At 48.6% G+C, this 12,303-nt stretch overlaps 1 protein-coding gene across 14 annotated transcripts in view; it reads right to left on the bottom strand.

Moving 5' to 3' along the window:
• Window positions 1–12,303, bottom strand: part of MSI2 (musashi RNA binding protein 2) — a 213,110-nt gene that overhangs the window by 5,443 nt on the left and 195,364 nt on the right. For 9 of the 14 annotated variants that reach the window (XM_048324649.1, XM_048324653.1, XM_048324652.1 and 6 more), the window contains 2 exons: window positions 3,503–3,711; window positions 1,654–1,731 (listed from right to left, as the gene is read on the bottom strand). In XM_048324649.1, coding sequence (XP_048180606.1) covers window positions 1,690–1,731; window positions 3,503–3,711 — 251 coding nt within the window. In that variant the 3' untranslated portion in view covers window positions 1,654–1,689. The remainder of the gene's footprint in view (window positions 1–1,653; window positions 1,732–3,502; window positions 3,712–12,303) is intronic. The other 5 variants (XM_048324655.1, XM_048324658.1, XM_048324660.1 and 2 more) reach the window with 2 other exon arrangements.

Here is a 12,303-nt window from a genome sequence, read left to right as displayed (position 1 = left end):
GGGCTTGGTTCTGCAGGCAGCCGCTCACAGGGCCGGCCGGGCAAGGATGCTCCCTGGTCATTTTGGGATGACTTCCAAAACCCATCCCCAAACAGCCGTGCTCAGGGTGAGGCCCCACCAGCATCCTGCAGGGATGTGGGAACTGATCCCTGCCCTCAGAACCTGCACCTCAACCAAATCCTGCCCTGGGGATGCCGGGACAGCTGGGACCAGCCGCTGCCACAGGAATTTCAAACTCAGTGTTCCTTGAGGAATTAATAATAAGGCTCATTTCCTCCTCTCAAAATCTATTTTAATTAGTAATGAGCAACATTAAAAGCACTTTGTTTTTAAGTCGTTAATGGTTTGAGTCTCAGCGCTGGCCAGTAACTGATGGCTGCAGTGATGGGCTGTGGTAAGTGAGGAGTGATTACAGCCCATCAATCTGGCGGGGCTGCCGTCACCGCGCGTTATTAGCCTGAGTTATGATGTTCTGCTCAGGCTCCAGCTGGCCTCGGGTACCACCTCACTATTCCAAAGGCTGACGGCCCAGGAAACGTGAAGGATTCTGACAAATTGATCGGCGAACAGACACTGCTACGTGCAAGTAATAGCTGGGATTAAGCAAGAGTGCTTATGGCACTTTTTTCTTTCCCATAAAAACCACTCCTTGGAGGAGCAAATCAATTGACAGAACAATTTCAGGTAATCTTGGGGGTGTGTGTAGAGATGGAGGGTAAATAGAAACCCCCTTTATCCACTAGTGTTGAGGTGTAAATCTATTTTTATGTAGTTTAAAGTCTCCAAATGTTTTCCACAGTTCCCAGCCCCTTGATTAACTTTAATTCTAATTTCATAGACTGATTTTTGAATGCAAATGATGTGACATTGATCATGTAGTGCTGGGCAAGAGGCAGGGAAATAAAATCTGTCACATCCATTCCATCTGCCTGTCCGGGCTCAGAGCTCTGCAGGTAAACCCATGCCATTTAATTAGGCTAACTTCTGTTTTTCATTGCATTTTCTAATCTATTCCATTCCGAGTGTTAAGAATATTTGTTTGCAAAGATGAATATGCCAAAGGCCAAATAATAATAAAAAATAAAAATTAAACATTTAATTAACTCGAGCTTAGTTCAAAGGGTAGGAAACTGGCAGCGATCCAGGGTTGCGGTGCTCAGGTAATGTCTTTAATTTAATTTGCTCAGGTTTAATTTTTTTTTAATCTTGATAATTGCTCTATGGTTACAAGTTACAATGTTATCTTTTAGCTGTAATATTTGGTACAGCATTTAATTAAGAATGATGGTTTCTCAGTAATAAAGCAGTGGGGCTCAGCTATTTTTAAACCAGTGCATTGGGAGCAGATCTCTGATCCCACTGGGATTCTGGCTGCCAGCACTGGGGGTGATTCCCCACAGCTTTCTGGGTTTTCTGCCTCTTCAAATTATTGCATGAAGCATCATGAAGATGACAAAGTGACTGCTGGGGGTTTAGCTTTGGATCTGTCTTCCAGTTTCCAACCCGTGAGGTTGATTTGAGTAACACAAATCACAGAAAGGAATGATTAAAGGCCAAGGAAAGACGAAATGAAGATAAAAAATTGTTCACTTAAAGTAAATATAGGGGAGATGGTAGTTCAGCACAAAGTACAAATGGGATATACTGTAATACCTCCAAGTGAGATGGCAACCAACCATGTGTAACGTTTCAATGGTATCCATTTGTAAAAGCCGTTGCAATCAAAGGTCCCTAAAATTGTACAATTGTTAAGTTCATCAGTGCTCTATACATGGGAACAGCTGATTATTAATTTTGCCAAGAAATTATCAAAGGACTTGAAAGACTGTGTTGCCAGCATGAATAGGGATTTCCGAGAGCTGTTCTGGTCACCAGGTGTGCTCAACCCTATGGTCACCTTTCCAAGACCATCATCTTCTCATTCCCCCAGGTGCAAAAATAAGCTTTGGGGTTTTCCCTTCTTTGTTTTTAAACCAGGGTTAGTAAATGGAGAGTGTTAAATAAATATATATGTAAAAAAAGCTATGGGGTTCTTTGCAGTTATTGGGGGAATTAAGAGGCTGCCAATCTGCAAGTCAATTATAAAATGGTTCTTTGGGAAGTGTTAGTGCAGACAAATCTGGATACCCAGGCTTGGACCCGGTGTCCTATCACTTGAAAAATCAGGATGTTGCTGAGGCCGAAGTGCCCAAGTTTTCAAGCACAAACAGGTCTTCAGGTGAAAAATAGAAATAAGAGGTGTTTTAAGTAGTGAGAGGTGGCAGTTTGAACTGATGTAGCTCCTTGCAGAGCAGTAATATTCCATGTTTGTGCTAGAATTGATCCACAGGGATTGTCAAATCCATGGTGTGACCACGGGAGGGGCAGGGACAGGATGGGAATTGAGCACACAGGCACGAAGGGAGGCAGAGGGTTGGTTTGTCTTTTTTGCAATGAAAGTAACAGTTTCAGGAACTTTGTCTGCACTACACTCCAGCTCCCCCCATCCAATTCCATCAGGGAGTGAAGTTCTCTCGGTTTGAGGGACCTTCGGGGGAGCCTCTGCACTTCCTCATCGTACAGGAGATAAAAACCAACTCCTGCCCGTACTCCAAAAAGGGCAGGAGCCCCCGCTGCAGTCTGTGCTGGGGTGACAGCGGGGCGGAGGCCAGCCCCATTCATGCTCACACACAGTGACACAGCCACGTGCAGCCTTGTTAAGCCAATCTCTGCCCCTCATTAGTGCGATCGCAGACCCAACGCGGCGTTAGGAGGCACCTCCCGGTGACCCGACAGCCGAGCGGGACACTCGCTCGGAACCTGCGGCTCTGAGGGACGGGCAGGGATGCTGGAAGTGACCCCAAAGGTCAGCAAACAGGTGAAGGGGAGCAGGACATGTCCTGTCCCCCTGCTGGGGTCCCACCAGCCAAATTAATGAGTTCATTTTGCTCGTTTAGTGGGAGCACGGACTGCTGCTCCGTCTGCCAAAGGGTGCATCAGCCAGGAGGGGGAGCTGGGCCGATATAAAGCCCATAGGGATAAGCAGGGATTTAAATCCCTTATTTATTAAATATTCCCCTTTGAGACATGTCATGTCTGGCTGCAGATGGTTCCAAGGGAATGTCTGCACCAAGAGAGGTTCAGGTTGGCTATTAGGAAAAATTTCTTCACTGGAAGAGTGATGAATCTTTGGAATGGGCTGCCCAGGGCAGTGGTGGAGTCACCATGCCCAGAAATGTGGCAATTTGTGATATGGTCTGGTTGACAAGGTGGTGACTGGTCAAAGGTTGGACTCGGTGATTTTGGAGGTCTTTTCCAACCTTAATGATTCCAGCTGGACTGTTCTGGTAATCAGTGATGACTGACTCCGTGATTCCAGCTGGCAGCGGGAGCGGTGGGTCGGGCATCGCTCGCAGGTTCCGGCAGCGAGAGGCCGCGCTCGCCGTCAGGCCACCACCCCCGAGCCCCCCAGAGCCCCCTCCCACCCCCAGCAAGGAGCCCCGGCCGAGCACGGGGTACTTACGGCGATGCCGTGTCCGAAGCCGGAGCCCGGCTGCGGGCTGGCGGCGCTTATGTAGTTACCCACGCCGGAGTCCTGGCTGGCCGTGCCGTAGAGATCCGCGACGGGCCCGGGGCTGTTGGCCCCGGGGAAGCCTCCGGGCCGCGCTGGGTTGGAGCCTGCCGGGGAAGCGGGTGCGCCAAAATTCGGTTGAGCACTGTAGCTATTCAAGACTGGTGTGCAGAGAATAAAGCTGGGTATGAGGCCAGACGCCGGGCATGCACCGGTATTACAAAGCCAAACACCAGAATAAACAGCCTAGGCCCAATTCTAACACTTAACCAAGGCCATGCGAGAGGAGAGCAAGTACTGGAGAAGAGTCAGCCCGGACTACTACGAAGCTTAGAGCTCCAAAAATATATATATGGATATATATAAAAAAAAAAAGAACAATCATTCAACACACTACTGCAACCAGAGACTGGAGGTGCTCATTTTCACCAAATTATCACAAAATATAATAGGTATTTTTCAACATCTGACTTGATGCTCATGCAGTAGTAACAAGTTCTCTAGGTCTGGGCACGCCGAGACAGCATTCACATCCCATGCAAACTACAAAGGAACTAGTTTGAGACTACACATTGTGGTAATATTGATATTAAAATGTTGACAGCAAATAACTTGAATCACATCTAGGAAAATCGTTTTTTGGATCCATTCGATACTTTTGGAAAAAACCTGCCCTTTTAGATCAGTAAGCTGTAGAAATAGTTCAATAGTTGATTTTTTTTTTTCTTTAAATGATATGGAATGGAACAGTTTGGATTTTTCTCTTTTAAATATGACCAAGGAGAGTGTTGTTTTATTTAGTTTTTTTTTCTTTTGATTTGGAGAGCGAAGACCTACCTTCGTCTCCAAAACCATGCTTGGGACATCAACCAAAATTAAACAAATTAAATAAAGATCAAAAGCAAAAAAGAATTCCAGAGGGTGGATTACAACTCACCTCCTAATGTGGAAGTAAAAGAAAATTTAATTTTTTTCCTCTCTTATTTTTTTTTTTTTGAGAAAGAAAAACAATGTAAATAAGAATGATACTGAAGAAGAAATTTAGATATCAAAGCATGTTAGATGGTCAGGCTTCTGGCATTTCTCACGGCTGCTCTTGGATGTAGAATTTATGAGGAAGAAGTTTCAATGGGAAAGAAAAGTCAGCGGACTGGGAGGAGCTGGATGGAGATGGCTGCGGGAAGCTGGAGCTACACCTGGGTGGTACCTGCAAGGTCCCTGGGGAGCACAGGGAGCCTGGTCTGCCCACACCCACCGGTGCCTCACCGTGTCCCCACCGCGGGCAGCGCCGGGACGCAGCGGCCAACGGGGCTGGACGTGGGCCCAACACCGCAGCCTGACCCAGACCCCACCTGGGCACCCGACCCCACCACCTCCATCTCCAGCCTTCCAGGCTGCCCCAAGACTACTTCAGCCTTTTCCTCTGGCTGCAACTTCCCACGATCTTCATTAAACACTAGAATGGGTTGTAAAGTCTGGTGGCCTGGAGTGACCCCTGCCCACGGGTCAGAGCTGCATGGACTGACCCCAGGGTTCTCCTGGGCCTGGAGACAAGCCTGGAGCCAGCCCCGTGCTCTCACCAAAGCGCTGTGGTGGGCGCAGTCTGGACATCTCCTGCCCTGGCCCCTTCCCCTGCATCGCTCACCCAAGGGGTCCCCAGCTCTCGAATGAATGAATGAACTGGTCAAGCAAAGGGCACCCGGCAGCTGGTGGCTCTGTGGTGACAGGGAAATCAGTTTTAGACAATAAATGATTCACCACAGCTCTGAACCGGCAGCAGGGGAGGGTAAGTAGGACATCTAAGCTAGCAAGTTAAAAGAAATAAGGCATGAGAGAGTAAACAGATTTTGGACTTCGCTGGCAAACAAAGAGCCTTTTTTTATTATTAAAGATTAAATGTCAAGATAACATTTGGCCTTCTCACTCGTGAAGAAAAATATCCAGCTGAGATGTTCCAAAGCCCTTTATTACTAGAAGCCAGCACTTTTCCCCCCTTTTCTTCCCTTTGGTTCAATAAAATGGATGTGAATTTTCCTGCCAAGTCACACAGAAAACCCAGTTGGCTGCTCCAAGCGACAGCAGGACACGGCACGGCCAGGGGCATCCTGTCAGTGAAACACTCCTGCAAACCCCACAGCAGCGCCAGAAACCTCCAGAACAACAAACTGAGGAGCCAGAGAGACTCTCCGTCCCCCCACATCCCACATCCCACCCCAGCCACTCTCATGTGCATCTCTTAAGACTGGAAGTAAGGCTTTCACACCTGCAGAAGAGCTGGCAATTCAGGTAGGTAATGAAAAGGATAATTTTTCATCTACTGACCATGGGTTCAACACCCCACACTGCTCACAGGAGGGAAAATGGGCATACCAAAGGCTGCTCCACTGCCTGGGAAGTGCTGTGTGGAGGCTGGGACGCCCTGGCATTTCTCCATGTGGTGCCTGAAAACCTCCACAGAAAAAAATGGAAGCTTTTCCAGAGCCAACACTTCGCTCCAGACCCAATAAATGAGACAGAAAGCTCCCACAATTAGCAGGAGGCTCAGCAGCCTCAGAAAGTCGTATTTGAATGATTTGCTCAGCCATGGTTAGCTGCTAAGTATTTGTCTTCTTCCAGGAGCTCAGGTGAGCTTTACCTTTACCATCACAACAGCAAAGGGACCCTGAACAACTTCCCCAACATGCAAATCCTGATGTGTTCTGGCAAGAACTACCTGGAAACAAGTTTGTTTTACACAAACCTGGAATACCCTGAGACTAAAAGGAAGAAGGAAAAATGCCTGCAATCCTCCAGACTACAGATACTGCATCAGGAAAAAAGTTAACACTTTTTGGAACCTGTGTTGTTATGACAGAATTCCTGATGTTGGAGCTGGCAGAAGTGGTCCATGGCTGCTGTGAACTGCGGGAATTGCAGAGCACTGACATCAATTCCTTGCAGGCTGGAAGGAATTGGAGACTCTTCCCTGGCCACCAACATCCCATGGCAAAAACAGGAATTGAGGCAGATGTTTGGAAGCTCGTTGCTGAAAAACTGTCAGGGGATTGTGCTGTCCATGGAGGGGAGGGAACCACTGATTGTGTCCTGATGCCAAGACCAGGAGCAAAGCCTGACCTGCTGCCTGGTCCCAGCAGAGGCATTGGCTGAGCTGACCACGAATCCCCTGACTCTGGATCCATCAGACTGACTCAGCATTGCCTGGGAGCTGGCAGGGCCATCTTCTCCCCTTCCAAGAATTGCCAGCACTCAGGAAGCCCTGGCAGCAAAGGACCCATTTCAGGTCCCATTTCACATTGTACAGGAAGCCATCCTGCACCGGGAGACTTCACAGCTCTGAGACTGTACCTAGGTGCCTCCAGCTCAAAGGCTTCCTCTATGCAAAATTTACAATCCCAAGTGTCCCCAGGAAGCCCTGTGATAGATCAAGGTCAGGAGAGATGTGGAAAAGATTAGATGTGCCTGCAAGTCACAGCCAACCACTTTTTATCTTCAGCCCTGGTGATCCTCCATCCTCTGGGCTGCAGAAGCTCCTTCCTTTGCCAATGGAGATCAAGGGCCAGCAGCCAGGAGCTCTGGCAGTGATGGAACAGGGCAGGTTAATGTCTTGCTTGCTTCACTTTCAATTTGCTGTGGTTTTTCTCACAGAAAAGACTCTGAGCCTGTGAATTTTGATCAGCAGGTGAACGTTTGCCTGCAGGCCAGAGGGATGGGCTTTGGGGAGCCTCAGGCCTACTCTGCCCAGTGTCACAGTGGCTTGGGGAGCACTGAAAATCAGCAAAGGAAAGCAAGATGCGACACAGAATGTGATAAAAAATGTGGGTTCATAAAGCAGCCCCAGAACAGGCTTTTTTTAATGCCAACATTGGCACTGGTGGAGTTGGGAGCTGCTGTGCAGGGCTGGCACAGCAAGAGCTGGACCTCTTTAGGCAGCGAGGCTGCTTTATTACCAACCCATCCTTCAGCAGAGCGCCTTTATCCCCATTTAACATGCGTGTGAGATGCCTCTCCACATTCAGCCAAGTGATTTATGTCAAGGAGCCAAGAGCTGGAACCCAAACCAGCCTGGCAGCCCAGGCTGAGGCAGGAGCAGGAGGCTCCAGGCTGAAACCAGGGATGCACATCCAGAGCCTCCTCCTGCAAACTGCCTTGCTCACACAGATCCTGCTCACACGCTAATCCATGTTCAACAAGAAAGGTCACTGCTGAAAGATAAACTCTCCCTCGATGAACTCTTGAGAAATTTCTAAGTCAGGATTCCTGCTGACATTTGCCTTACGAGCAGCGTTACACTAACGAGGACCCGAACGCCGCCGGGCCGGAGAGCGCGGCTGGGCAAAGCACGACAAGCTGGGAGCTGGAATCCCACCCAAATAAACTCAATTCAGCCATGGATGAGGAAGGGGAAGAGGGAGGGAAAAGGAGAAGAAACGTGAGGATTTTGACATTACTGTCCTACAAGGGGAACTCACACGGTACTGGGATGACAGTCAGGCCCTTAGGGACTAGTAAATGAGACCTGATGACAAAAAAACCACTTAGGCACCACTAAAATATACTGTATTTCAAAGAAAACAAACCAGGGGCAATCTGGACAGAGGACTAAGACAGACACTGCATGGGAATCATTGTCCCCTGCACACAGCCCACATGGAGCCTTGGTGACACCATTCCCTCTCCTACAGCACCAAAACCCAAAGACTTAAACACCACTGCAGGGGACTCATAACAAATATGAGTATTTCGAAATTTAAAAATATCCAGATGAAGAATGGTACAGAGTGTGTGTCTGCCTTCCCTGCCATAGTGCACAGATGAGGAAATCCTCATGAGGGCAAGAAACCACCACAATTCACTGGATTTCCTCTTTAAGCAGAGGCAGGATATTCCTTGTCCCCAGGCAGCCATGCATGGGGGTGAGCAGCTCTGCAGGGGCAGGGGAGCTTGGCATGTGGGGTTAAAGTAAGATTCACTGATTTTAGAAGTCTTTTCTAACATAAATGATTCTATGATTCTCATCAGAAATTAATTTCTCATCTCCTGTCAAGCACATCCTACAACCAGAGCTGGTCATCTCCAGCCCTTTTCCCGTTCAAGACCCTCATTGTCCCTGCCTTGTCCCACTGCCCCCAGGGTGGATTCCTGTACAAACAGGTTTCTTTGCAACTTGTTGATCCAGCGCTCTAATTTCTGGATGACTCTCTCATCTGCCATAAACAGCCACGCACAATTTGGCAGGCATTTCTACCATCAATGTTTATGATAATAACTAAACGTGCTTGAAAGCAGCAGGAAATTTTCAATATAACTATCATTAAGACAAAATGCTTTAAATCAAAGCCATTACCCACCACCAAGACTCAAAGCTCACAAGATTAGTCTGTTTTTCTATCTTTATGAAAAATTCATAGAACATGCTGCAAACATCATCTTCCAGCTCGAAGCAGTAAATGATATAATAACATCAAATGCTGCCGACAGGGATGGGAGCAGGCAGGGCATGGGGGGCACTGGGCAGGGCACTGAGCAGCCCAGCTGGGACAGGGGACTGCCCCACAGCCTGGTGGCATTTAACTCCAAAGCCAGGTTGGAGCAACCTGGTGTAGTGGAAGGTGTCCCTGCCCACGACATAGTGCTGGACTAGATGGTCTTTAAAAGTCCCTTCCAACTCGACTTGTTCTAGGATTCTATGAATCTATGAATTTGAGTCACTTGGGTCCATTTACTGCTGGATTTTAAGAGAAGACTGTCACAGAAGGAATATCACCTGCTCCCAAGCATTCCAGCCTGCTGTGCTGCCTCTGCAACCACCCAAGCACAGCTGCCAGAGGACGCAGAGCAAAACCACAGTGAGTGGTGTGGGGACAATCCCACCTTCCTTGGGGACCCCGAGTGTCCCAGAGCGTGGCACTAACGGCCACGCTGTCACATGCATGACTAACAGAGCAGCACTCACAGTGCGACGCTGATACTTTAAATAACCAGCACAACTTCAGCACTGCATGCAAATCTTACATCATTAGTGCTCAGAGCCTTATAAATATAATTAGCAGCACTGCACCCATGTTACAGATCGCTTGGCCAAAGCTAATTCTTTGTGCAGTCAGGGCTGAAGTTAATGGGAGTTTGTACCTTGCTTTTCAGAGCTGCTAACAACCAGAATGTCATTTACCTGGGACTGGATGTACAAATTAATTCCAGTCTGAAATAAGACATCGGTGCTCCTGGTTCTCAGGGGCCTGTTCAGGCTGCAGGAGTGCACTGGCACAGCACTGAGAAAAAAAAGCTCATATTCAGGCTCTTTTTTTCTATACCAATCACCTCAGAGAGCTCCAAACCCCTTCATTTGTGGTCAGGTTGAGCCACTGGAAGCATCGCTTCCTTGTGTCTGAGCTTTTACAGAGTGTGGCTTCTGTCGGAGGCAGCATGTGGCACACCTCGAACTCGGATCAATGCTCCAGCTCACAAACGTCTCAGAAATAATGAGCTGGAAACACACAGATATTCTGGAGAATAACAAGGTACAAACAGCTCCCAACTCGCCGAAAGAGAAAGTGGGAGACAAACCAGAAAAACAAGTAACGTCACGATGAGAGGTGCCATGTTGTACATCTCTCACGGGGACCTGCGTCCCTCTGCTCCTGCTCTTCCCAAGCAGACTTGAAAAGCGAAGTCTCTAAGAACTCTGTGGCAGACACGGCTCCTCTGCAAGTGTGAAGAGCTACAGATGACAGCTGGCTCAGTCCTCACTCTGGAAAATCAAACGCGAGCGCTGTGCCTCCCCTGTCACCCCGACACGCTCCATAATGGGGAGCAGCCAGGTTGCCCCAGGTTATCCCTCCCCTGCAGCTACACTGGCCCTGCAGGGAAAAAGGAAAATAAAACAACTGTCGGGCTCATCAGCAAAATAAGTGGTGATGAGGCTGAGACACACCGAGATCTGCCCTAACAAGGTACTATTTGAACGTTATTTTCTAGCTGCAGTCACACTTTCAAAGGTTGTTCTGCCTCTGCAGCCCCTTCGGAAACGGCTTCACACATCAAAATATCGCAGGGTAATGACAGCAAGCAGTGGGTGGTGAGCTGGCTCCCGGCAATTACTGCTGGAAGTGAGTGGGAACCAGGAGGGAGGGCTGAGTGCTGCCCACCCTCCTCCAGATGGGCACAATGGGGTGATAATGGCACCTGGGATCTTGTGGCAACTGCTCCTGCTGCAGCCTCAATGTCCTCCCACCACTGCTCCTCCAGCCACAGCTCGACACAAACCAACTGCTGAACCACCTGAGATGAGCCAGGAGCAAGAGCTGGGCAGCTTCCACAAGCCTGAGCAAGATAAAAATTCACCTGGTGCAGGTGTTTTACAAACCCACTGCTGCATGTGAGCCCCTGCTTCTGCTAAGTACTGCACTTAACACATCCAAGGCATCCCCCACATCTGGAAGCTGCTGATGTGCACCAATTTGCAGAAGAAAAGACACAAAATTCAGCACATTCAAGCCCGGCTGTTCTAATTCCTGCAGTTATGCAGCAGGACAAATAACTGCACTTTGCAGCTCAGCTGTAGTTTTTTGCCAACGATCAATATTTATTGCCTAATCCCATTTTCCATACCGTGTGTTAGTAGTGTCACTTGCGCCGGGCCGAGTGCGACACAGAGGCCACACAAAGCTTCGCCTGTAGGAGCTGCAGTCAGGGAGCCAGCTCTTGTCACAGCCTTACAAAAGGATTTCCTCTCGAGCGGCTCATCTTTAATCATTATAAAAGCACAGAAGTTTAATCCATTTTTGATGTAAGCGCTAATAGCTTTGTGTCCTTGAAGTTCAAAGTGGTCTTCGTGCATGTCGCTAATTAGCCGAGCAAGCAGCCATTCAGCTTCCTCTCATGTTTCTAATTAGATCCTTAACAACAAACAAATGTCGACCTTACAAAGGCTCTGCTACGATTCCCTCCATTAGTTAAACAGTTTGGGAGGGATGCAGTTCTGTGCATCCACAGCCCCCCCAGCAGAGGATCCAGGGTTCTGGGCTGGGGTATTTGCCCATAGGAGAGGTTCTGCCTTCCTGATGGCGTTTGCCAGAGGTGCCGAGCACCCCAGGGATGATGCAGGAGCAGGTGACCACTCCTCAGCACCCCCATTCCAGCTCTGCCCTGCTCTGCTGTCCCTCCCTGCGGGCATGGGATGTTCACCAGCTGTGCTGGAACTCACAAATAAACCAAAGGGGCAGATAAACGCTGTCCTGTTAAGTTGTCTTCCTAACTGGTTTCTGCCAATTTAACTGGTTTTACCGTTAATTCAAAATACGATGTGATTACTGTTTACATACTTCATAGAATCACAGAATGGTTTGGATGGGACCTTAAAGCCCATCCAGTCCCATTCCTTGTCATGGGCAGGGACACCTTCCACTATCCCAGGTTGCTCCAAGCCCCGTCCAACCTGGCCTTGGACACTTCCGGGGGGGGACAGCCACAGCTGCTCTGGGCAACCTGTGCCAGGGCCTCCCCACCCTCACAGGGAAGAATTTAATCCTAATATCCAGGCTAAATCTACTCTCATCTTTTTACTTCACATCAAATGCTTGGGACTGTTCGTTACACTCTTTTTTGTCGATCCATGTCTGTAACATGCCATGCTGGAGTCATTTCAGCAGCATCACGCTTGTCCTTGCCTGTGCTCACGTTTTTGGGCAAGTTTCTTGCTCCAGCCCTGGCATTTATCCAAGGGGGATGAATGAAGAGCTGTCTGCATCAGGACC

Source organism: Corvus hawaiiensis, chromosome 20, assembly GCF_020740725.1.
Source record: "Corvus hawaiiensis isolate bCorHaw1 chromosome 20, bCorHaw1.pri.cur, whole genome shotgun sequence".
In the NCBI taxonomy this organism is placed as follows: domain Eukaryota; kingdom Metazoa; phylum Chordata; class Aves; order Passeriformes; family Corvidae; genus Corvus; species Corvus hawaiiensis.
This window is presented reverse-complemented; position numbering and strand designations above follow the sequence as displayed.